The sequence below is a fragment of the Nicotiana tabacum genome, chromosome 4, assembly GCF_000715075.1.
Source record: "Nicotiana tabacum cultivar K326 chromosome 4, ASM71507v2, whole genome shotgun sequence".
Lineage (NCBI taxonomy): Eukaryota > Viridiplantae > Streptophyta > Magnoliopsida > Solanales > Solanaceae > Nicotiana > Nicotiana tabacum.
Window position 1 is genome coordinate 27,222,450 of NC_134083.1, and position 26,219 is coordinate 27,248,668.

Sequence of the window (26,219 nt, forward strand, 5' to 3'; positions counted from 1 at the left end):
TTTAGTTTCATTTTGACACAGTTCTTTGCGTGTTGAAATAAAAGCACGTATTAGACGTTTCTAGATACATACAATTTTCAATTACAATTCACAAATACTTTCTTGGGGAAGTGAGAGTCTGTGTCCTGCCAAAAAGCAACTGAATAGAATCTCTATAAAGAAACGAAAATTGACATCCTCAATAATTTTTTCTAAAGCTATTTCTTAATGAAGTTGCATTGAATTAGTTTGCCTTTCTAAGCCCCAAAAAAGTCACGAGGCATGTGAGCCTTCCAAGTCAAGCAACTATCATAAACTGTGATCGAGTGCTAAGTAACCTTTCATTTTTTAATCGGAGATTTCGGATTCGAGTCATAAGTATAAAATTATCTTTGTTACGGTGCCTTGCCCTAATATGAGAATGTCTTGACGCAAATTCAAATTTAATCGAGTCCTAAGGCGAATGTCGAATATCTCGAAAATTAAAAAAACTATCAAAGGACCTAAAAAAGAAAGAAGAAGATGCTAACACGTCAGCTCTACTAACCACTTTTGAGTGTTTTTAACCTAAATGATCCAATTTAGAATGTCATTAATCATAATCATTTGCACATATAATGGCCAATTATATTCCACGAAGTGTTCCCATTCAAAATCATTTAAGTTTAAGTCAATTACTTATACATGTTGCAGTTTCTCAAATTTTAATCATATTACACATAAGAGAAATTAAACACAAGATTAGTCACTACTTTTTAAAGTGAATTTAACAATCTGCCCCGAAAATCTTGTACTTCACTAGAGGGTATTGCGCTGTGAAAATCCAATTACATGGTTGAACACATGAAGTTATGACAAAAAAAAAAAAAAAAAAAGAAAACGCGGAAAGTCAATCTTAAAGTAATTTTTACTTGGACAATTATCCCCTTGCAAAATTTCACCAGATTTTTCCCATACTAAACTAGTTAATTTTAATTAAAAGCAACAACAAAACCTAGAGTAGAGAGGATGTTTCCAAATGACCCTCGGTAACCTTCCCTCCAAGAACTCTCCGCCTTGCTCTTGGGGTGACTCGAACTCACAATCTCTTGGTTGGAAGTAGAGGGTGCTTACCATTAGAGCAATCACTTTTTTTAAATCTCTTAGTTTAGTTCAAGGGAAATAAATGTGAAGCATCCCTCCCCTCAATTCCTTTTTCCGTCAAACAAGATTCCTTCTTTTTTTCTGCAACTCTTTTCCCAAAAATTGCAACAAAGGGCTGGCAATTGTCCTTTCTTTTCCCTCTATTGGAAAGGTTCCTTTTTGTTTTCCCCTCTTATTGCCGCGGCATTTAATGGAAACACTGAAAATTCCTTACTATCAGTGTTCCAAATTACAAATTCAAGTAATCTCAAAGAAAAATTAAATAGTATTTGCTAATCTGGTGACAGTTGGCTCAATACAGTCTATTTCGCCCCTCCTTTTTCAGTTTTAACTAACACAGTAGTCCATATGAACATTACAAAAGGCTAATTCCTTGCCATTACAACATTTTAATTCCCTTCCCTCTTCTTTCTCTCTCCTACTCTGCCAACCTGCATTCCCCACACAAAATATTTGTCACTCTTCCCTAGTCCAAAAATCCAGAAATACTCAACCAGTTTTTTTCTTTTTTTAAACTCAACAATGGAGGTTTGCCTTAGTTCCAGCTCAAGATCAATCACTAAATTTGGCAGTTTTGTTATTCTGATCGCTTTCTTGATTTCTCTAATGTGCTTTCAGTCTACAGGTGAGTGCTCAACGTGTCAATGAACTAATGAAATTTACCCTAAAAAATATATAACATTCCTTATTTTTTATTATGCTAAGGAGTTTTGTAGAATCAAACTGACTAAGTTGTTCTTTGTTCTTCCTTTTCTTTCTTCTTCTTCTTCTTCTTTTATTGTGGGCGAGTCATAAAAGTAAAGATTTTTTGGCATTGGTGGAGTTGTTTTGATTTTAAGCTTTTGGTCAAAGATAGTTTGGATATTCGAGTTTTGAGTGTGGTTTGGTTTATTGACGGAACAAGAATGTCTTGCACGTTGATGTGCATGCTAAGCTTTGGTTACTCTGCAGCACAGTAGAAGACTCTAGAGCATTTTGACCTTCTTATCAAAGACTTTATTGTTAATTTCATCAATATTCCCCCATTGTTTTAGGTGAAGTTCTCTGCATCTTGTTTGTTTTATTCCTTGTTTTGTTTTTAAGTTTGTGAACAGTTTGAAGCAAAATCTGTTTCTATGCCTTTTACTTTTTAAGTCAATATTACCTTGTAATACTAAATTCACCTACTTAATGTTTCAGTCAACCATTTGCATTTATAATGATTGGAACATTGATATTCTAGCAATGTGATTTTACTGAATTTTGTTTAGATTGATGAGTTAGTTCACATTGTTGATATTAGATTCACCTACATAATCTCAGGGTTGTCATATTATATTTACCTCTGACTGTTAAATTTATAATGCTTGGGACATCAAAATTGTTCAATTTGGTACAACAACAACAACAAACCCAATCCCACAAGTAGGGTCTGGAAAGGGTAGTATGTACGTAGACCTTACCCCTGCCTTCAAGAAGGCAGGTAGGGGGCTATATGCACTTGTTGTTGGCTAGGTTGATGATTTAGTTCAGATTACTGATTGTTGTTGGCTCAGTTATGAAGACGACTTCTAGAAATTTTATTTGTCTCTATGAAGAACAAATTTTGGGATATGGAATAAACTCCGATAAATAGTAGAAATTAAACCACTACTAACACTATTTGTTTGGTGTCCTTTTTCCCCCCTGTTTCTAGAGCTCGAATAAAAAAGTTTACTGATTGCTGAATATTGTTGCAGACGCTTATGATGCACTCGATCCAAATGGAAATATTACCATAAAGTGGGATGTCATATCTTGGACTCCAGATGGATATAATGTGAGTGTATTTGCTCTTATTTTACTAGCGAAATGTTCAAAGGGAGATATGACTCTATCTAGAAGGAACATGATTTCAAATATATCATTGTCTCATTTCCAATCTAATTGGATTGCCATTTAAGCATTGAAGGATTTCATTTTGATCCCTCACTCCTCAAGATGAAACATAAATGAATATATCTTTACTTTTGTGTTTTGTCTGAAACAGGATAGGACGCACATATCTTAAAGGTCCCCTCTTATCTCACTTCCACAAAATAAACAACCTAACCTCAGGGTGGTTCAAGTAATTAATTCTGTTCTTTACCAATTCAAAATGCTACAATAGCCTTAATGGCAATGATGTGCTCTAATTTCATTAGCTCTTTCTGTAGAGTACATCGGTCCCTTATATAATCTTTCCTATCTAAGCATTTTTTTTAGAGAGGTAACATTGTATTAATCAAAACCACAAAGGCTGTGCTGGTTCATATTTCCAATCTAAGCATATTTTATATATGAAAGGTTTTAGGACCCATAAGACTACACTTAAGTTGATATGTTTGTTTTTATAAGTTTCTCTAAGTGCATCATTTCCTTGTTTATTTGAATTAGTGCAACATGGAAGTTCAAATTTTTTTCTTTTTTTTCCTTTTTATCTAGTAGCAAAATCACTCATCACTTAAAATACCATCCAGAGCTTATAATGAAGTTTATTACAATAGTGCTTGACCCAAAGAGTATTTTCTCCCCTGAATTATGCAGGTTGTTGTTACAATATATAACTTCCAAAAGTATCGTCATATTCAAGCACCAGGATGGCAACTTGGTTGGACATGGGCAAAAAAAGAGGTAATTTGGAGTGCAACGGGAGGTCAAGCCACAGAACAAGGAGATTGTTCAAGATTCAAAGGAAATATTCCTCATTGCTGCAAAAGGGACCCAACCATTGTTGATTTGCTGCCAGGAACTCCGTATAACCAGCAAACTGCAAATTGTTGCAAAGGTGGAGTAATTAGCTCATGGGTTCAAGATCCACAGAAAGCTGTGAGCTCATTCCAGCTCGGTGTTGGTCAAGCAGGAACAAGCAACAAGACAGTGAGGTTGCCGAAAAACTTTACCCTCAAGGCACCAGGACCCGGATATACTTGTGGACCTGCGAAGAAGGGGAAACCAAGCAAGTTTCCAACACCAGATGGAAGAAGGGTCACTCAAGCTTTGAGTAAGTTATAGTGGATTATCAAGCTATGAGTATCCAAGAAAAACTTTTTTCAGTGGTTGCATGTTTTCTTTTTCAATTAAGTATATTGTTATTTCTATTCCATTCCTTTAGTTTCTCAAGACACTAATGACATGACACATCGGTAAAAGATGCCTACCTTTTGAGCATGAAATTTGTTTTTTGTTCTACTGGCGAGTGGTATAATCATTTTACTTGTATCTTTTTTTTCTTGTAGTGACGTGGAATGTTACTTGCACCTATTCACAGTTCCTAGCTCAGAAGACACCTACCTGTTGTGTCTCACTCTCCTCCTTCTACAATGACACCATTGTGAACTGCCCAACATGCGCCTGTGGTTGCAAAAATAACATAACTCAACCTGGAACATGTGTAGAGTGAGTGGATACTATCTTTAATCTCAAAATCTCCCTTTCTTTTTCATTTTAGCTTCAGGAACTTCGTAATATTCATATGAAATTTTTATGCTCTCTGACAGGCAGGACTCCCCATATTTAGCTTCAGCACTTGTAAGCTCAGGAAAGAATGATTACAGTCCTCTGGTTCGATGTACTGAACATATGTGTCCCATTCGAGTTCATTGGCATATTAAGACCAACTATAAAGAATACTGGAGGGTAAAACTCACCATACAAAATTTTAACTACAGAATGAACTATTCCCAATGGAATCTTGTTGTTCAGCACCCCAACTTTGACAATCTCACCCAGATATTCAGCTTTAATTATGAGCCACTGGTCTCGTACGGTTCCATTAGTGAGTAATCTTTCCCCTTGATAAGTAAATACAACTTTTTATATACATTTGAGCTTTCTAACTGATTTTCTTTTAATTGATCTTGTACAGATGATACTGCTATGTTTTGGGGAATCAAATTTTACAATGATTTGCTAATGCAGGGAGGACCTTTTGGAAATGTGCAATCAGAGATCATATTTCAGAAGGATAAATCGAAGTTCAGCTTTGAAAAGGGATGGGCTTTCCCTCGACGGATATACTTTAATGGGGACAACTGTGTTATGCCACCTCCGGATGCCTATCCTTACCTACCAAATGCTAGTGCCCAAAGTGCGCCCACTATACTTCACTCTCTGACAGCAATTTTGGTGTCTCTGATTCTACTATATTCACATACCTTGTAATATTATAAGAAAGAAATAGAATTAAGGATTGTCATTGCTTCCGAAAGAGAGAATTTCCTACCCTTGTTTACACCAACCTAGATGTCTTCAGTAAATTTAAAAGCATCACTTTTGCAACTTCATCCCAAGGTTCCCAAATGTGAATGTGTACTTGTGATTTTGTAGATGTAACTATTGGCTTGCTGTGTTCCAGTTCGATTGCATTGAGATTCAACAGATGCATTGTATATCTTTGTAGAATTGTAACCCTTTATGATAATGCATCAGTGCCCTATATCTTGAAAATTTTGATGTACACTATTGAATGATGTTAAGAAAGATTTGGCGAAGCAAGAATCTTATACATAAGTGAAATGAAATACTATCTCCAGATATATAACAAAATAGACAAGGTGCAATCTCACTGTTCTCTCTATATGCATGCAATATAAAACCAACCTAAGCAAGCTCTTTCAATGTTGGAACACAGTCTAAATATTATCAGAAGGGCCAGCAGAATCTGTTGTTGCTTCCATTCTAGGAATTTTTTTGCCATTACCAGGTGAGGAAAATCATCCAAATCATGCAAATTACAGTGATTGAAAATGAAAATGGTCGTTTTTCAGTAGAGTTGGGCAAAGTTGGATATTAATCCGGAGGGGGAAGCTTGCATTCAGCTCCATTGAAGTAGACTCTCCGGGGAAATCCCCATCCTGACTTTAATGTAAATGATTCCTTATCCTTTTGCATAAGCACCTCAGACTGAACATTCCCCGCAGGTCCAGCTTCCATCAAGAGATCATTGTAAAATTTCATGCCATAGAACATGCCAGTATCGTCTGTGTATCAGGATTGATCGTTAAGTTCAGTTCGATTTTTTATCTGCACGAAATTAAGAATGAGAAAAAAGCTAAATTCACGTTCAGATGCACTCACTAACGGATTGGTATGGCACGAGAGGCTTGTAGTTGAAGCTGAAAACTTGAGTCACATTGTTGAGATTAGGATGTTGTGCCACAAGTGTCCACTGTGTATAGTTCAATCTGTAGTTGAAGTTAGTGATAGCAATCTTGACTCGCCAGTAATCCTTGTAATTGATCTTAACGTGCCAATGCACGCGTATTGGGCACATATGGTGGGTGCATTGTAGCAATGGCTCATTATCTTTTCTTGGAGTATTTATTCCCTTCTTTTTCAGTTTCTCGGAGTCGCTCCTGCATCATGAAATCTCAGACTAATTATCAACTGAATGGAAAAGCTCAAAGTTTGCAATACAAAGCTTCAAGATTTGAGAAACAAAATTTCTCCATTTCAATTTCAAGTATCTGTACAGTTCCACTGAAAAGGATACCTACATGATGCAGTTGTGTTTATGGCTGCAACCACAAGCACAGGTTGGGCAAGGAGTGATGGTGTCGTTGTAGAAAGTTGAGAAAGAAACACAACAACTCGGGTACTTGGACGCTAGAAACTGAGAATAGGTGCATGTCACATTCCAGGTCACTGCAAGCAATGTTTTCATCAACCTGATTGCTTATTTATTTAACTTCTCAAACTGACAAAAGCAAATTTACACTAGGAGGGGGATTTAATGCCCTTCTTGAAATGACCAAAAATAAAAGAGAAAAATAGGGAAACTTACTCAATGCTTGAGTTTTTCGCCTGTGATCTGAAGTGAGGAAAACAGTGGATGGAACTATCTTAGCAGGGCCACAAGTGTAGCCTGGTCCTGGACCAAGCAGACTGAAATTCTTGGGCAGTTTCACCGTCTTGTTTGATGTTCCAGCAAGTCCAACACTAAGCTGAAAGGAAGAAACTGACTCGGAAGGATCTTCGCCCCAAGATGCCATAACACCACCTTTGCAGCAATTGCTGAACTGTTGGTTGTAAGGAACTCCAGGAAGCAAGTCAAGAATTACAGGATCCTTCTTGCAACAATGTGGTACATTTCCTTTAAACTTGGAGCAGTCACCTTGTTCTGTTGCTTGTGCTCCCACTATGGACCATATCACTTCTTTCTTTGCCCAGTTCCATCCTAAAGTCCACCCTGGGCTCATAATGTGCCGATACATTTGGAAATTATTCATTGTTACTACAGCCTGGACGAATATTTTAGATTGTCATTACTCATATATTCCTTTGTGTATTTCAATATTATGGAACTCAAGTATATTTTACTCCTTTTTTATGCTTCTTTCAACCCTTTTTCTTGAAAATACTAAGGTTTTAAGAAGATACTTACTACATAGCCATCTGGTGTCCAAGACAGGACATCCCATTTTATTGTGATGTTACCAAATGGATCCAATGGATCAAATGCATCTGAAGGTAGAAAAGAATATGTAAATTGATTACCAAGGAACAAAAGAGAAAGGGGCTATTATAATATACAATTTCCTATATAGGTATGTACTGTACCTGCATGAGGCAAGATAGAAGACAAGACGATTGCGAAGAAGATCAGCTTTGCTAGAGGAAATAAGAGGAGTTGGCATCGATCGGAATAATCTTTTCCTTCAAAAGATATTCCTTTCTGAGACATCGTTAGTCTCGTATGTCTTGATGTTTAAGGATCTTATGTTATATCTAAAAGAATGAAGTTGGAGTATTAAAAGATTGGGATTTTAAGCAGAAGGTAAATTCATGTTGATGCCACACCTAATGGTTGTTGGGTGTTTTATGCCATAATATCATTTTCTCACCCCCACTCCATAATACTCTCACCTATGGAAAGTTGTGAAAGGCGGGAGAAAATGGGACATCTGAACGCAATAGCTAAGCAGTCATTTCCTAGGTGGGATATATCATCACTTCTGATTAGTGACTTCACTGTACGCTAAACTGGCCTTTTATAGTAGATGTTACGTCTTAATTGCTCTTGATTATGTATAACAAAATTATTAACCTCCACCCCTTCCCTTAAAAAGGCAAAAAATACTACCCTATAACAGTATAAGAATCCGAATTTGATGAGAATATTAATCAATCAATATCTATAACAGTCCACCACCCTTGCAGTTGTAAACGTATTCGAAGGACGGAGAATTTTTTTTCTAATATGTATCATTTTCAACATTATTTAATGTTCTTGAGAGCATATTATATTGTTAAGACCAGGGCAGCTGAGTCAAGGAGGTGTTTCAAATTGATGAAATCCAAGTGAAGTTGTACGGTGAGCTCGAATGCCTCAAAATAAAAGTTTTTTAGCTTTGGCGTTTGAAGCCTCTTGAGCATTGTTACATAACTGAACAAAGATGTGTTAGCAATTTGAATGACAACGACTGTCTGAAGAGGGCTCTTCAGAGTTATATTTTCTTTTTTTATTAGCTTATTCACTCATAAACTAATTCAAGTGGCAGACTGGAAAGTGAAACAACATATGTTTGTGAAAATTTATCCAGCAGGTTGTTGTCAATTAAAATACAGTAGAATCAGAGTTAATCCTAATATCCCTGAAACCTGTATGAATGGTTTACATTTTATGGCACACATTTGATATCTATAAGAAAATGGCATTGGATGATCTGAGTGTAAGCACCTTATTTTTCGTTATAACTCTTCACAAGTTCTGGAAATTGTCAAGTGTATTGTAATACTCATTAATACATTCCTGTTCTTCAATATTTATCACCAAATACCACCACAGGCTAGGAATACCAAGAGAAACAGAAGAACCGCAGTTGGGCAACACTCTTTATCCGGAAGAATTTGGAACAAACGGGTAAGATTCAGGAGATGGCATCACACAGTTATTGCCATTGAAGTAGACCCTCCGAGGAAAAGCCCAACCTTTCTTTAGTGTAATTGTGTTTCCATCCTTCTCAAGTGTTAAATCTGACTGCACATTTCCTTTTGGTCCAGCTTGCATCAGGACATCATTATATGGTTTTCTCCCATAAAACATGGCAGTATCATCTGCATAATTAGATTATCATCAGTCCGATGAATGCCTTGACGGAGAATAGCAAAAGAAAATGTATTGTATCCATATGAATCAAATAAAGAGATAGAGGGCATACTAATCGATGGATAAGGCATGAGACGCTTGTATGAAAAGCTGGAAACTTTGGTAGCATTATTGAAGTTTGGATGCTGAACGACGAGTGTCCACTGTGTATAGTTGAATTGATAGTTGAAGTTTGTGATGGTGATCTTCACTCTCAAATACTTCTTGTAGTTTGATTTCACATGCCAATGCACTTTGACAGGGCACATATGTTTTGTGCATTGCAGCACTGGCTTATTTACTCCCTCTCCACTCGGTGTCTTCCTGCAATTACACTTGTTCGTTATTTTAAAGCTACTTAACAAGGCCAATTGTTACTTGTTTAAACGTGCTATGCGCATCAGTACCTTCATAAGAGAGAAAAGTATCGACTACTAGTACTTAATATAAAGCTTTGAACAATGGGAAATGCATATCTTACATGACACAGTTGCTGCTTTTCTGGCAGCCACAAGAACACAAAGGGCAAGGTGTGATACTTCTATTGTGAAAGGAAGACAAGGAGACACAACACGTTGGTCTCGGGGAGGCTAAGAACTGAGAGTAAGTGCATATCACTCTCCATGTCACTGCATATTGAGCAAAAATATTCAGGCTGTTAGAGACAGACTTAGGAAACACAATTTACTTCCAATTAAAAAGAAAAGGGCAGCTCAGTGCACTAAGCTCCCGTTATGCCGGACCACAAGGGTCTATTTTACGCGGCACCTTACCCTGCATTTCTGCAAGAGGCTGTTTCCATGGCTTGGTGACCTTCTGGTCGCATGGCAGCAACTTTACCAGTTACGCCAAGGCTCCCCTCCAAACACTATTTACTTCCAATCTTGGGTTAAAAATCGTGAAAATCAAACTTACTCATAGCCTTTGTCACTCGTCTACCATCAGGCGTGATGAAACGAGTGGAAGTGATGATTTTAGCAGGACCACAGGTATATCCAGGTCCTGGAGCGAGCAAAGTGAAATTTTTGGGAAGTTTGACGGTTCTGTTTGTAGTCCCAGCAGAGCCAACACTAATCTGAAATGCAGAGAGAGCAGCAGAAGGGTCTTTCCCCCACGAATCCAAAACACCACCCTTGCAGCAGTTAGCAATTTGCTGGTTAAAAGGGGTATTTGGCAACAAGTCAACAATGCTAGGATTTTTATCACAACTGTGAGGAATATTGGTTCTAAACTTTGAACAATCCCCTTGTTCAGTAGCTTGTGCTCCCAACATGGACCAAATTACCTCATTCTTTGCCCATGTCCATCCTAAAGTCCATCCAGGGCTCATTATCGGACGATACATTTGGTAATTGTTCATTGTCACCACTGCCTGAAGAATTTCAAGAATTCATGTACGTACCAAAAATCTCAAACTGCTTAGTATTAAAATGTGAATAACATAATAATTCAAATATATTTACCACATAACCATCAGGAGTCCAAGAAAGCACATCCCATTTGATTGTTATGTTTCCATTTGGATCCAATGCGTCAAAGGCAGCTGCAGTAAAAAGTAAGAAACTCAATTAATTATATTACAAAATTTATCAGAAAACTAGAATCACTCCAATTGAATTTTGAATGTTGAGAGCTACTACTTGAATATAATGAAATACCTCCACCAGAACATAGCACAAAAAGGAGAAACATTAAGGTATAAGAGTTCCAGGAAATCTTGCACTCCATTGTGTAAAACTAATCCAAATTTCTCGAGAATATAGAAGAGCTTAACGAAACAGTCTGCTTACTTGTAAACAGTGAGCTATAAAATTATGATCAAAATTTCCTGAAAGGAGTTGAAGAAAAAAAGGGAATACTGCTTTCAACGTGTAAAAATAGAAGGGGAGAAAAAAAATTGAACAAGTCGCATAGGAGGTTACTTCCTAGAAACAGACTCTAGAATTATTTAATACTGCAACCTCACTTTCTTGGTTTTTATCTACTAGTGTCAAAGTCCAACTTTGAATTAGTTGAATTTGTCTTGCATGAAGAGTTAATACTATATTAATATTGCTAGAAATGCCTCAAAAGAACTTAACTTAATAATGTTATGTACATTGTTCAACGAAATAGTACGAGTGGCTAGTTCAGAATCAATTCGAATCACTATATTTTACTCATGGGTGTAACTTGGACAACACTTTCTCTTTAAAAAAAAAATCTGAGAGAAAGCTCCTATATAACTCAAAAATTGAATTCAATTGAATAGATATTTTGCTTTCTGAACACTTCCAAGAGGCACTAATATAAAGAAGATGAAGAAATCACTTATATAGAGTTTAAGAATGAGAGGATTGAGCATATTATAACGCTTCTAAAACAAGTTTAAGAATTTGCATCGAAGATATGATCCAAAATCCATATCTGGACAATCAATTAATTCTAAAGAATTATACATAAAACTGAATCTCCTAAAACCAAAAACAAAAAATTGAACTATTGTCTGATCCAACTACCACTTAGTTTCTCATGTCTCGTATACTATAAGTTAAATTGACCAAATTCCAGCGTAGCATGCGGGATATCGAAGATTTTAACAGCCTAAAATGTTCGATTAAACTGAAAATATCAAAGGGAAGAAAAAAGAAGGTCGATATTATATGCCTCGTTGGATACTGAATTAAATTATTCGTTTTTTTTTTCCTTCACCCGTTCCTAAAGGATACACGTTACTTCTCCTCCATCGAGGAACTCATGTGCTCCTTCGTCCGAATAATACTTTATTCATCTGTTCCAGTATAAAGAAATAATTAAACACACGGGTCGAATAATATTTTATTCATTTGTTCCGGTTAAAAAAAAGTAAACTAAGGGTACGGTATTTTATATATTGTTTACCCTAAAATTCGAGTAACAATTAAACTTATTTAGTGGTTTTAAGGATACGTGATTTAATCAAATACCAATTGATAAACAAGGAATTGAATAGATAATCTGAATAGTAAAATAAATCAAACCAGTGTTCTAGCAGTGTTTTCGACCTCGATTCGAGATGGCCTCGAGGTTGGGTAACAAGAACAGTAAAGAACAAAAAGTAAACAATGATGAACAGTAATGGATAGTAAGTGAAATAGAGAGCAGCGTTTGTGTATATTCTTATCAGTCAAAAAATCCCCCTACAAATGAATGGGATCCCTCTTTATACAGTAGAGGAATCCTAAATAAGGTACAATTCTAATAACGGAAACAAATTCCATGATTGGTTTCAATAACCGCTTGATTCGATCTGTTACGGAATTTCCGCCGAGATCTTCGGTCGGTTGCTAATATCTCGTCATTCCGTTATTATGCTCGGTCTCGATCTTCAATGAGCACTTCGATCTTCATGCTCCATACTCTACCATTGTGCTCGAGCCTGGTCTATTACGAGCTTACTCTCGAGGCAACTCCTCGTGCCTACGAAATCGGATATGCCCGATTTCGACAGTATACAGATAGTCCCCGCGTTTCTTGGAATAAAATGATAAGAAATGGTTTGAGCCTCAATTTTCTGAAACCTCGATCATGACGTCGTCCTCATGACGTAAGCGAAGGTTGTGACCGAAATGTCCCGTCGGTTCAGTTCCCCAAATCATTAATGCCTGTCAGTTAGCGGTCGGCCACTAGCGCTACCGAACCGTCGCCGTGAGCCTATAAATACCCGCTCCTTCATTGAATCAAACTTTACTTTTGCTCTAATCAAACCTCTAAGTCTTCTTACTCTTTTCGTCTCCTCCTTTTCGTCGTTTGTAGAGCCACCTTCGTCAGCACCAAGACCACCAGTTTTTCATCTTCCTTCGCCCTTCTTTACTTATACCAATGGCAAAAATATCAAAGACCGTACCGCAGAAGGAGAAAGCTTCTTGCTCCTCTTCCCGGCTGTCCGACGACAAGGCACCGGTGGAGCCGCTTCCCCACGAGTACGTTCCCGGCCCGTGTACTCTAAAATCCGACTTCCAGGTCAAAAACCCTTCATCGATCCCGGGTCGATGCGAGCATGTGTCGATGTACATGTGCTAGATAACGAAGAGCCACCTCGAGGCCATAAAGACGGACTGCAACTGGGGTCCCGAGGTCGTGGTGCAAATTCCTGCTCCCAAAGAGAGCATCACCGCTTATGTGGAGGGGTTCCTAAGTATTTACACTTACCCCTTCACATTTGGTCCCCTTGACCCAGTGATTATTGATCTTTGTAAAATATATCAGGTCACCCTCGGCCAAATCCATCCTTCTCTATGGCGCATAGTAATCATGTTGCGCTTCTTTTCTAGCAAGGCCGAGGGGCTGGAGTTTACTTTAAATCACCTCATGCGGTTGTACCGGCCTCGAATGTATCGAGGACTAATCAGGTTCCAATGCCGGACAATGAAGGCCTTGTTCTCGAGCATTGACGATGACAAGGATCGGGGTTGGATGAGCCATTTTATACGGGTGAGGACCCGTGACATTATCCCGGAGGAGAAGATGTCGTTCCCTGAGGAGTGGAACTTTGAGGAGTGGAACTTTGACTGTAAGTGATCTTTTAAACTTTGTTCTTCGTACCTTCTTCGACTTTGCCTAATATCCCCTTTCGACATGCAAATATTCCTTGGATGCCTCAAGCGGTGCCTGACCTCAAAGATTGGGTTCGGAAGTTAGCCTCAACTTCCACTTATGCCGAACGCGCATGGCGTGATTTGTCAAAGGGCAGATGTGAGGCCAAGAACCACGGTAAAGATCTCTTTTTCCATGTTCTGAAACAATTTTTGTACTTCATTCATTACTAATTTTCTTTCATGCAAGCCTGACCAAGGATGCCATTTTGAGGCCCTCGAGTGGCGAGGAAGAAACCAAATCCCCGATTCTGAAGCCAGGGAAAGACAAGAAGTGGAAGAGTGCCTCGCAATCCGAGGACACAAAGCCCAAACCTCGAAGGGTGAGGAGGAAAGTAATTGCTCTCACGATGGACTCGGTCCAAGAACTGAGAGATGAAGAAGAGGAAGAAAAGGAAAATGCCTCGGCACTGACTGTCCGACCTAGGAAAGCCGTCGAGGTCACCAAACCTTCTGAGCCGATGGTGGCTGCTAAAATCAAGCCTCGTGTCGAGGAGGCTTCAAAAAAGAAATCGGGTGAGGATCCCGAATTACCAGAGTTCGAGATCATTTCTCGTCCATCCACAGCTACACCGACGGGGCCGGTTTTGAGACCCCGAAGACCGATCAGAGCGTCACGAGCGACTTGCTCGGGACTATGACAGCAGGTCACTTCCCTTCCCTTCCGACTTTTTCTAAGGAGGCGCTAAGGGAAGCTCGAGAGTTGAAGACCCCTAATATAGGCGGAGGCTCTAGTGTAGGGGATCCCTTTCGGGATTGCTTTACTGGAGTCGATGATGCCTCTGATATCAGTGACGCTTCTATTCTTTTAGAAGAAGCCCAACGTCTCTTATCTCGGGTAAGAATCAGTTACTGCACTTCTTTTCTTTACTCTTTTTTCTCTAAATCTGACTTGTGTTTTCCTTTATTTATTTTTTTACATGCCTTCGCCAAGTTTCGAGCTGACCTTAGCTAGTGTGAAACCGAGCTCCAAAGGGTCTCAGAGGAGAGGAACGCTCTGAAGCTTCTTTGTGGCCAAAAGGACGAAACTATAAAGGACCTTCAAGCGGATTTGGCCAAGGCTCGTGAGAAAGAGGCCGAGCTAGATAAGCAGGTAACCATACTTTTGATAGAGTATGGACTCGGCCCAACTGTGGAGGCTAATACTTCACTATCTCAGCTGCAGCAAAAGGTCAAAAGGATTGAGCTACTTCGGGGAGAAGTCGATCAGGTCAAGGCCGATTATGATCGGTGGAAAGAGAATATGGACCTCCTGACTGCGGAAAAAGAAACTACCTTGGCCAAACTGTCTTCAGCCGAGGTTCAACTTCGGGTCATCAAAGAGAAAAGTTCGGCCCAAGACAAGAGGATCGAGGAGCTTGAAATCGGGCTTGCTGAGGCCAAGGCAGAGATCGAAAAGACAAAGGTCATGGCGGACAAGTCCATTTCCATGTATTGGGCCGATGCTGAGGCTATTCAAATGCAGCTAAAGGAAGCTTCTGACGAGAGCGATGGATCATTGACTCGACAAAGTGTCAATCCTGGAGGGAAACCCTCGAGGAAATCCATGCTCGAGGTTTTGACCTCTCTGAGGAGATAGCCCGAGCCAAGGTGCTTGAAGCTGAAACCAGGCAGCTTGCCTCCTTCGATGACGAAGACGAAGATGAAGAAAGCAGTCGAGGCGGATCCGATGAGGGGCCTGAAGGAGAAGTTGCTCCCGGAGAAGAGGTCAAAACCGATCGTCGTTAGGACTTAGTTTCTCTTTTTGTAAGACCTTGATCAGTCTCTTCTACATAACATTTTTTACCAATATATAATAGAAAAATGTCTTTTGAATGTCTTCTCAGTTTTATGTTCAAACATGTTTTGTGCCTTTGCCTTGTGAAAATTTTGTTGTTGCATCCTTTGTAATCGAGTGAACACTAGCTCGAACTTAAAACAAACCCTTAGGTTTTTTAGACACGCAAGGGTGAGTCCCCGAGCTCAATAATATGTTCGAGATTTCGGATGGCTTGATCGATGCCATGACTGCACTGTTTTTATAACTAAGTTCGAGTAAGTTTCAAACTTAGAATAGAACAAACCCTTAGGTTTTTTATCAAATAATGGGTAATTTTCGAACTTACAGTAACATATCCCTTAAGGTTTTATGGCGGATCTTTGAGCTAAATTTAAGTTAGTTTTATTTGAACTCGGAATAGTGGAACCCTTAGGTTCGAGTTGAGTGAGAACAAGGTCTCGAACTCTAAATGTATTGGCCCTTAGGACCTTATAGGTTGGGCCCATATAGCCTCTAAAAGATAGCTATTATTTCCCCCTTTCGGCTTAAAAGACTTAGTAAAAATTTCTTAATGCATTAGCATGTATTTTTTACCCATTGGGTTTTTTAAGGGTCCGATGTCGGTTGAAACCCTTTTGCTTTTTGTGCCTTAGCACGTTTGTGTTAAGATAATTTGATACCTCTTAAGGTTTTTCGAGGACTGTTTTTATCGAAGCCTTTTTGATTATTTGCCGAGGGTAGCCTTTTTTAACCGGTTTTTCAAAGAATTTGAAGGCCTATCGTTATTGCAGAATTCAGACGTCTCTGAGCCGCGTTATTTAGGCTGTAGCCTTCGGGTATGTATTTTGGCCGTAGCCTTCGGGTATACCTCTTGGGCTAATTTCCCAGTAACATTTCAAACTTGTTTGAAATGTCAGTCCCCGAGAACGGTGGCCTTGGCCTATAGATCGAGGGGTGCCTATTTGAGATCTTATGAATTTGAGTTTAGATAACTCGAATATGCCTATCATTGATGGCAGTCCCCGAGTGTATATTTGCACTTTGGCTCTTGAGCCGTTTCTCACATTATCATAAGTATAAGGTTTGTATAGTAGAGAATTTTCTTCGAGACACAAAATATTTAATGAAGAGAGAATGCTTCTTTGAATAATTTATATATGCGCATATGTTTTTCCATCAGGGCTCGATTAATTTATATGGACACAGTTTACTTGACCGTTTGGCCCATTACAAAGCTTCCATATCGAGGCCCTTTGATACTATTCTTGAGAATATAACATCTGAGGGTAATGCCCTCCAGTATTCGAGGTTGATTGCAAAGAAGCCTTGGATACTATTGAATTGTCCTCAGGTAGAACATAATTGTTGCCTTGTTAAAAACCTCGCCGGAAAAATCCAGTTGGGATAAAAACCGATCTAAGGGGAAAAGAGTGCAATGCGTACTTTAAAACCCGAGGTCTCGATGTCTTTGGTCGAACTCCTTCAATGAGTTAGCATCGAATATATATAAATGAAAGAAGGGAGGGAGTCATACCTTAATAATAATATCGTTTGAGAAGTGATATATTCAGTTGTTTGGCAGTGGTTCGCCGTCCATCGTTCCGAGTTTATAAGACCCTTTTCTGACTATATCGAGGACTTGATAGGGTCCTTCCCAATTCGGGCCGAGCTTCCCTTCATTAGGATCTCGAGTGTTGATGGTGATCTTCCTTAGGACTAAGTCCCCGACCCTGAAATGGCGAAGGTTGGTTCTTCTATTATAGTACCTTTCGATTCGTTGCTTTTGTGCAGCCATTCAAACGAGTGCCGCTTCTCATTTTTCATCTAATAATTCAAGGCTAGTATTTATAGCCTCGTGGTTCAATTCCTCTGATGCATGTCGAAACCTTGCGCTGGGTTCTCCGACTTCAACTGGAATTAAGGCTTTGGAGCCATACACTATGGAAAACGGAGTTGCCCCTGTACTGGACTTCGATGTTGTTCGATATGCCCAAAGGACTTCGGGCAGAATTTCTCTCCATTTCCCTTTAGCTTCGTTCAACCTTTTCTTTAGGTTTTGGATGATAGTCTTGTTCGTCGATTCGGCCTGTCCGTTCCCACTAGGGTGATATGGTGCTGACAATATCCTTTTTTATTTTACGGTCTTCAAGAAATTTCATCACTTCATTGCTGATAAATTGTTTACCATTGTCGCATACTATTTCTGCGGGTATCCCAAATAGACACACGATGTGATCCTAGACAAAGTCTATAACCTCTTTTTCTCTCACTTTCTCGAACGCCTGTGCTTCAACCCATTTAGAGAAATAGTCAGTCATAAATAAAATGAACTTAGCTTTACTTGGGGCCGATAGAAGAGGACCGACGATATCCATCCCCCGTTTCATGAATGGCCATGAGGATAGGACTGAATGATGTTGTTCTCCGGGCTGATGGATCATCGGTGCAAACCTTTGACATTTATCACATTTTCGAACAAACTCCTTAGTATCTTTTTCCATGCTATCCCAATAGTATCTTGCTTTAATGATTTTGTGAATCAGTGATTCGGCGCCGGAGTGGTTCCCGCAAGTGCCTTCATGGACCTCTCGTAAAACATAATCGGTGCCTCCTAGTCCTAAGCACACTGCTAATGGTCCATCGAATATTCTTCTGTATAATGTTCCATCTTCAGCCAATGTGAATCGAGCAACTTTGGTTCGTAGGGTCTTCGACTCTTTAGGGTCCGATGAGAGCTTTCCATTCTTCAAGTATTCAATATATTTATTCCTCCAATCCCAGGTTAAGCTTGTAGAGTTTATCTCGGCATGACCTTCCTCGATCACAGATCTCGAGAGTTGAACGACAGTCCCCGAGCTGATCTCATCTTCCTCAACCAATGACCCCAAGTTTTCAAGTGCATCGGCCTTACTGTTTTGTTCTCGAGGTACATGCTGTAAAGTCCATTCCTTGAAATGGTGTAAAGTTACCTATAGCTTATCCAAATACCTTTGCATTATATCCTCTCGAACTTCGAAGATTTTGTTTACTTGGTTCACCACCAGTAAAGAGTCACACTTGGCTTCAGTGACTTCTACCCCCAAGCTTTTAGCTAGCTCGAGACCTGCAATCATGGCCTCATACTCGGCCTCATTGTTGTTAGTTAACCTAGAAGTTTTTATAGATTGCCTAATAGTGCTACCCGCGGGCGGCTCCAAAATGATGCCTAGCCCGGACCCCTTCACATTTGAAGCGCCGTTTGTGAAAAAGGTCCATACCCCCGATGACGTACTCGATTTTAACAAGAGTTCCTTTTCAACTTTGGGTACGAAGGTTGGCGTGAAATCGACCGCAAAGTCCGCTAAAATTTGAGACTTGATGGCCGTCCGGGGTTGATATTCGATGTCGTACCCACTAAGTTCGATGACCCATTTGGCCAATCGGCCCGACAGTTCAGGCTTGTGAAAAATATTACGAAGTGGGTAAGTGGTTAATACGCATACGGGGTGACATTGAAAGTATGGTCTTAACTTTCTAGAGGTGCTTATCAGTGCAAGTGCCAATTTGTCTAAGTATGGATATCTAGTTTCTACTTCTCCTAAGGTTCAACTTACATAATAAACGGGAAATTGCGTACCTTGCTCTTCTCGAAATAGGACACCACTTACCGTGACTTCCGATACTGCCAAGTACAAGTAAAGTTTCTCATCTGCCTTTGGAGTGTGAAGCAGTGGTGGGCTCGATAGGTATCGCTTCAACTCTTCCAATGCATGTTGGCATTCCGGAGTCCAGGCGAAATCGTTCTTCTTTTTTAGTAAAGAGAAAAATCTGTGACTTCGATCCGATGACCTCAAAATGAATCGGCCTAAGGCAACTATCCGTCCAGTTAGACTCTGTACGACTTTTACACTATCCACGACGGCGATATCTTCGATGGCCTTGATTTTATCGGGGTTGATCTCGATCCCCCAATTCAATACCATGAAGCCGAGGAACTTGCCCGAACTAACCCCGAAAGGCACATTTCTCGGGGTTGAGCTTCATGTTGTATTTCCTTAAAATCTCGAACGTTTCCTACAAATGAGCCAAATGGTCCTCTACACACAAAGACTTAACTAGCATGTCATCAATATAAATCTCCATTGATTTACCTATTTTTTCTTCGAACATTTTATTCACTAGTCATTGGTAAGTAGCTCCTGCATTTTTCAGCCCAAAGGGCATTACATTATAACAATATGTTCCATATTTGGTGATAAATGAAGTCTTCTCTTGGTCTTCCGGGTTTATTTGGATTTGATTGTACCCGGAATAGGCATCGAGAAATGTAAGGATCTTGTGGCCGGCGGTGGCATCGATCATGCGATCGATGTTAGGCAGTGGAAAGGAATCTTTGGGGCACGCCTTGTTTAAATCCTTATAATCTACACACATTCTAAGTTTATCCCTTTTTTTAGGGACTACCACTACATTGGCTAACCATTCGGGATATTTTACCTCCCGAATGGATCCTATTTTGAGAAGTTTAGTTACCTCGTCCTTTATGAATACGTGCTTTACTTCGGACTGGGGTCTTCTCTTTTGCTTCACTGGTTTGAATCTAGGGTACATGCCTAGCCGATGTGTCGTTACCTTCGGTGGAATCCCTATCATGTCTAAATGGGACCAAGAAAAATAATTTATATTATTAATAAGAAATTGAATAAGGTTTCTCCTGAGTTCGGGGGTTAATCCCGTTCCCAGTTATACCTTTCTCTCGGGTAGGTACTCGATCAATATAACATGTTCCAGCTCTTCGACCGTTGATTTGGTGGCGTCAGTATCTTCGGGAACAACAAAAGTTCGAGGGGTCAGAAAATCCTCCTCTTCTTCTTCTATCTCCCGCTTCCCCGATTCGGTCGAGGCTGGTGGCTGTGATTGCTATTTGACTTCCTATTTATCTTTGATGCTCGACCTTTCTGAGGTTGATAGTGTAGATATCGGTGTTACCTCATCGACCGCAAATATTTTTTTTGCAGCATGCTGCTCCCCATATACTATTTTTACACTGTCTGATGTCGGAAATTTTATCATTTGGTGGAGAGTCGAAGGGACTGCTCTCATATTGTGGATCCAAGGCCTTCCGAGTAGGGCATTGTACCTCATGCCGCCCTCGATCATATGGAACTTAGTATGTTTAATGGTTCCAGCCACGTTCACCGGTAGAATAATCTCTCGTTTAGTTGTTTCACTGGCCATATTGAAGCTGTTTAGGACCCGAGCTGCGGGCACGATTTGATTTTATAGGCCGAGCTTCTCCACAACCCTCGATCGGAGTATATTTGCCGAGCTACCTGGATCCACTAAAACACACTTAACTTGAACTTTATTTAATAAGATAGAAATTACCAGAGCGTCGTTGTGGGGCTGAGAAATGCCTTCTGCTTCTTCGTTGTTAAATGATATAGTGCTTTCGGGCACATAATCTCGGGTTCGTTTTTCCCTAGTGATTGATACCTTACTGCATTTGAATACGGGTCCCTGTGAAATGTCGACCCCACCGACGATCATATGAATGACATGTTGGGGTTCCTCCTGTTCATTTTTCCTGTTGGCATCTCTTTCTCTGAAATGATTCTTGGGTCGATCGCTGAGGAACTCTCGAAGGTGGCCCTCATTGAATAGACGGGCTACCTCCTCCCTTAATTGCCTGCAATCCTCGATTTTGTGACCATGCGTGCCATGATACTTGCATATAAAATTTGGGTTTCTTTTTGAAGGATCAGTTTGTATGGGTCTGGGCCACCTAGTATCTTTGATCCTTTCGATTGCCGATACAATGCTTGATGCATCAATGCTAAAGTTATATTTCGATAACCGAGGTACTTTAGTGGGATCGGCGTACTTGTCAAAACCACTCTTGCTCATAAGTCCGTGAAAATTCTGTCCTCGATCACTTCTCCGATCGTTCAGGGCAGAATTGCGTCCTAAACCATTATCCTTATTGTTCCTTTGTTCTGCGGTATATGGTTGATATTGGTCTCTATTCGACCTTGGCTCCTTGTCAACGGTTCTATGGTTTTTAACTTGTGACCTATTTGGATATGCTGAACCGGAAGGGGCTCCCAATTGATCATCCTCGACCCTGATTTTCGATTGGTATCGATTGTGCACATCTGCCCAAGTTACATCTGGATATTCGATCAAATTTTGTTTTAACTGATGTGATGCTATCGAACTCAGCTCATTCAACCCTTGGGTGAAAGCTTGAACGGCCCAATCATCTATGACCGGTGGCAACTCCATGCATTCCATTTAAAATCGGGACACGAACTCCCTAAACATTTCATTATCCCTTTGTCTTACCTTGAAAAGGTTCGATTTCCTCGTTGCGACTTTTATGGCCCAGGCGTGTGCCTTTACGAAAGAATTTGCTAACATGGCAAATGAGCCGATGGAATTTGGTGGCAGGTTGTGATACCAAATCATTGCTTCCTTCGAAAGGGTCTCTCCGAATATTTTGAACAACACAGATTCGATTTCATCATCCTCTAAATCGTTACCCTTGATGGTGCATGTATATGAAGTAACATGCTCATTGGGATTGGTGGTACTATTTTATTTGGGTATGTCTGGCATACGAAATTTCTTTGGAATAGGCTTCGGAGCCGCACTTGGAGGAAAGGGCTTTTGTACACACTTCTTTGAATCCACTCATTTCAAGATTGGCGGTGCCCCTGGTATATGATCAACTCGAGAGTTGTATGTCTCCACTTTTTTATCATTGGCTTCGATTCTCTTCTTCCCTGATTCAATTCTTTTGGTGATCTCCTCCAGCATTTTAATTATCGCAGGATCAGTCCCCGATTCATTACCATTCGGCCTCTCCGGTACTGGCTCGGTACGATGAGTAATTTTCGGCTCGACCTATTCGGAGCTCTATGTTGATTTTGTAACTGAGCAATAGCGTTTTGCTGAGCCTAAGCATCTCGAATATTACTTGGAGACTGACTCCCTCGTCTCCTCTGACTTGTGTTCCTTGGCCATAGATTGGCCTTCTCTGCGTACACTCCCATCGAGATCTGCGCCTAGGTTCGTATTTAGGGCAACGTGCGAACTGACATCGACGGGGTTGGCAACCGGTGCTCCCCCGTGATTAGCCTGTGGTACTTCGATTCCTGGAGCAATCACATTTTCGTTTTCACCATGGAATCCGAGGCCATTGTCACCATGTGTGGATGCGTTTTGTGAGTTTGACATGTTTTAATCTGAAAGCAAAGATACTTGACAAGAACAAGCGTAAAATAGTGTGTTTCACCAGAATCAGTACTGAAAAATCACTATTATCCTTAGCCCCACGGTGGGCGCCAAACTGTTTACCCTAAAATTCGAGTAACAATTAAACTTTTTTAGTGATTTTAAGGATACATGATTTAATACAATACTAATTGATAAACAAGGAATTGAATAGATAATCTGAATAGTAAAATAAATCAAACCAGTGTTCTAGCAGTTTTTTCAACCTCGATTCGAGATGGCCTCGAGGTTGGATAACAAGAACAATAAAGAATAGAAAGTAAACAATGATGAAAAGTAATGGATAATAAGTGAAATAGAGAGCAACGTTTGTGTATATTCTTATCAGTTAAAAAATCTCCCTACAAATGAATGGGATCCCTCTTTATATAGTAGAAGAATACTAAATAAGGTACAATTCTAATAACGGAAATAAATCCCATGATTGGTGTCAATAACCGCTTGATTCGATCTGTTCCGGGATTTCCACCGAGATTTTCGGTCGGTTGCTAATATCTCATCATTCCGTTATTATGCTCAGTCACCCTACAACACATTACAATTTTTTGGTAATGGTGGCTCTAGAGCCGATGGTCTATCAAAAACAAGCTATTTATCTTTTTAATAGCATGAGTAACGTATGCGTACACTCTACCTTCCTCAGACCCCACTTGTTAGACTGCATTGAATTTGTTGTTGTTGTTGTTGTTAAAGGTGGCTCCGCCACAACTTTCAGCTATGGCGTTTAAACTTACTATAAACTCAAAAACTTTTAAAAGGATGTTCACTATGTATGGATCAATTAAAATATATGAGTCTTTGTTTGCATGTACGAGTTTGTCACGGTTCATTTTGAGTCCACTTTTTTCTTCACTCAAGTTAAAGGAGTACCGGGTATTTTTATTTCTGGAAAAGAGAATGTTTTGTTTTTCAAAACAATTGTTTTGTCCAACCACGTTTTCGATTATCGAACCCCTGTTAGATGAATGGAAATTTTCCAAAACCTTTCCAATGTGGCATTTGATGCAAGATCTGAGTTTGACTGAACCAGTAAACATTTTGACAGCAACATCTAACAAAGCACTGATCAGGATCATAGAAAGTGGGGGCATCTTTGAATTCAAACGATATTCCTTTAAATGTTCTAAAAATTTCTGTTGATGGACTTTTTTAAATCATTGTTTATATTTTGACCTCATTACAAAAGATTTTGACAAAATAGCCATGCATCAGAATTTTAAATTATGTTCTTCAGAATTTTGAAGCAATCCCTCAAAATTCTCAAGTAATTGAAATTCTGACGAATTTGTCAGAATTTGTGACAAAATTCTGAGGATCACCATAATTGCTGCATGTTTTAAAATTCTGTAAATCGAAAAAATCCTACAAAACGAACTTTAAATTTTTAGTGGGACTTTTTTACCAAACTTTTTTTACTAGGGTCAAAATATAAATAATAACACTGAAATATCCTATTTCCATCATTATTCTTTAAATATTCGACTTCAAAACGTGCAACAAATACCGCCCAAGAAGTAATCCAATAACGAAACTCGTCTTCGATGGAACCCACTGGCTTAAATTCCCTCTCTATGCTTCGGTTGGTATTGCTGGCTAACTAGTTTAGGGGTCGACTGGTTTTTTCTGTTTTCTTAAAACACATAAACATTGAACCAAATTCGTGAACCCTTACTCGTAATTAACTAAATACATTAAACTTTGGTAAAGGATGTTCAAAGACTTATATGGCACACTTCTTCCAATCACATAAGCACCGTTTCACTACATTGTCTAGTGTCCACATTTACAAGTACTTTTAAACCTAACATGTGATCCTATTTTATTTTTAACCCGTCCAAAAAAGAATGATATCTTCTTATGCTTAATAACAATTTAAATATAAACTTCTCATATTACTCTTAGTGAGATAATTTATAGCCACAACAATTTGTATGGCTTAATCTCAAAAGATTTTTCTTTTTCTCTTGTCACGAATTAACGTGACTCCATTTGAATTAGAGATCAAGAAGGAATTGGGAGGGGCTCCTTAGTTAATTATAATTGTTTATCAGTCCTTATGTTATAGTCTCCTAGTTTAGGAATATCACAGTTTAGTCTATAGTACTCAGTCTAATGAATTAAGGACACCTATCCATTAGATACCAACAACCAGTACAACAATGCCTCTATCATCTTCTATTCTGCCCCTATGCATTGTAATCGTCAATCAGATTTTATGAATCTAATTTACTGTTTTGCTTAGCTTTTCATTCTTTTTCCTTTTCGTTATTCACGAGCTGCCTTCAATTCAACTGTTGTAGCTCAACACGCTACATTTTGGTATCAGAGCATCCGTCTTGGGCAACCATGGTGGATAAGACCCGACACTCCGAAGACGGGGGTGGTACTTCCAACCTCGAAACACAGATCCAAGTGTTCATAGCAACCTCTAGCAAGAGGATTGAGAACTTGGAAAGTTGCAGAAAAAATGAGAAGTAGCAGCCCAACGATTGGAATCATTGGTGGTTGATATTAATCGGAGGGAAGCTTCCCGACATGAAGTACAATCTAACATGGCGCTAGCTCAAGAAGGTGCGTATTTGGAGTCGGGACAGTCATCTGTTCATGGAGCTCCTCTAGCTACGTCGATACCGGTAACCCCATCGTCAGTAACAAGGGTTACTCATCCTCATTCAGCTCCATTGATACCGGCTTACCCTGGTGTTACCAATGGGTTGTGGTTGCCACCGACCCCGACGACTCTCATTTTTTTCGGTACCATAAGCGGCTTACCTCTTCCTACTCCTACCCATCTACCTAGATTAACCTATACAACACCAGCTAGTGACCCATTGACATTTGCCCCTATGAGCTCTTATTTTTCACACAACTAGTCACCACTACTAAAAAACAGCAAATCTGCAACCGTCAAATCAGTCGAAAATCAATTTTTTTCGACAGATTTCCAGCTGAAAAGTGTCAGTTGGAACACACGTGGTCGCAATATATTTGCAATTGAATTGGTCAAAAATTTGCGACGGATTCGCAAACTACAAAATACGGGGACATTTGAAATTAAGCCATTTGCATTTGCGACTGATCAAAATTATAAAAAAAAAAAAAAAATTAAAAGTTTTGATTGATTCCGTCGGAAAATTAAAAAATAAAATAAAATTTTAATAAATTATTCTGACTGAAACAGTCGTAAATATTGATTATTAATTAATTAAAAATATCAAAAATTCTCCATTTGTGACTGATTCAGGTGAAATCTTAATTAATTTTGTTAGAAATTTTCAATTTACGACTGAATCAGTCGCACATCTAGGTAATTCCTGGTGAAATTTGCGACTGAATCAGTCGCAAATCTGGGCATTTTAAGCAG

General features: G+C 39.4%; 3 protein-coding genes across 4 annotated transcripts; 1 reads left to right on the forward strand and 2 right to left on the reverse strand.

The window, feature by feature from the left end:
- Positions 1-1,496: 1,496 nt before the first annotated feature.
- Positions 1,497-5,518, forward strand: LOC107784532 (COBRA-like protein 1). 2 transcript variants are annotated; one of them, XM_075251608.1, is made up of 6 exons: positions 1,497-1,747; positions 2,841-2,920; positions 3,667-4,123; positions 4,359-4,518; positions 4,620-4,897; positions 4,988-5,518. In XM_075251608.1, the coding sequence occupies exons 1-6, from the start codon at positions 1,645-1,647 to the stop codon at positions 5,281-5,283; spliced, it is 1,374 nt and encodes a 457-aa protein (XP_075107709.1). In that variant the 5' UTR covers positions 1,497-1,644; the 3' UTR covers positions 5,284-5,518. The 2 variants fall into 2 exon arrangements, with proteins under 2 accessions (XP_075107709.1, XP_075107710.1); XM_075251609.1 differs by having other exon boundaries at positions 5,041-5,225.
- Positions 5,519-5,785: 267 nt separating this feature from the next.
- On the reverse strand, positions 5,786-7,865 carry LOC107784614 (COBRA-like protein 4). The gene is made up of 6 exons (XM_016605805.2): positions 7,681-7,865; positions 7,505-7,584; positions 6,905-7,361; positions 6,618-6,765; positions 6,199-6,476; positions 5,786-6,101 (listed from the first exon to the last, which is right to left on the reverse strand). Exons 1-6 carry the CDS (start codon positions 7,802-7,804, stop codon positions 5,911-5,913), a joined length of 1,278 nt encoding a protein of 425 aa, XP_016461291.1. The 5' UTR covers positions 7,805-7,865; the 3' UTR covers positions 5,786-5,910.
- An 897-nt stretch (positions 7,866-8,762) lies between these two features.
- Positions 8,763-11,061, reverse strand: LOC107784708 (COBRA-like protein 4). Its single transcript, XM_016605905.2, has 6 exons — positions 10,867-11,061; positions 10,672-10,751; positions 10,124-10,580; positions 9,690-9,837; positions 9,282-9,532; positions 8,763-9,177 (listed from the first exon to the last, which is right to left on the reverse strand). The coding sequence occupies exons 1-6, from the start codon at positions 10,934-10,936 to the stop codon at positions 8,957-8,959; spliced, it is 1,227 nt and encodes a 408-aa protein (XP_016461391.1). The 5' UTR covers positions 10,937-11,061; the 3' UTR covers positions 8,763-8,956.
- Positions 11,062-26,219: the final 15,158 nt, after the last annotated feature.

Coding starts and splice junctions, on each gene's coding strand:
- LOC107784708 (XM_016605905.2), bottom strand. CDS start 10,936: ATGGAGTGCAAGATTTCCTGGAACTCTTATACCTTAATGTTTCTCCTT. Junction 10,752..10,866: donor TGTGCTATGTTCTGGTGGAG/GTATTTCATTAT, acceptor TTTTTACTGCAG/CTGCCTTTGACGCATTGGAT. Junction 10,581..10,671: donor GGACTCCTGATGGTTATGTG/GTAAATATATTT, acceptor GAAATTCTTCAG/GCAGTGGTGACAATGAACAA.
- LOC107784614 (XM_016605805.2), bottom strand. CDS start 7,804: ATGTCTCAGAAAGGAATATCTTTTGAAGGAAAAGATTATTCCGATCGA. Junction 7,585..7,680: donor TTCTATCTTGCCTCATGCAG/GTACAGTACATA, acceptor TTCTACCTTCAG/ATGCATTTGATCCATTGGAT. Junction 6,766..6,904: donor GCGAAAAACTCAAGCATTGA/GTAAGTTTCCCT, acceptor CATTGCTTGCAG/TGACCTGGAATGTGACATGC.
- LOC107784532 (XM_075251608.1), top strand. CDS start 1,645: ATGGAGGTTTGCCTTAGTTCCAGCTCAAGATCAATCACTAAATTTGGC. Junction 2,921..3,666: donor GGACTCCAGATGGATATAAT/GTGAGTGTATTT, acceptor TGAATTATGCAG/GTTGTTGTTACAATATATAA. Junction 4,898..4,987: donor GGTCTCGTACGGTTCCATTA/GTGAGTAATCTT, acceptor GATCTTGTACAG/ATGATACTGCTATGTTTTGG.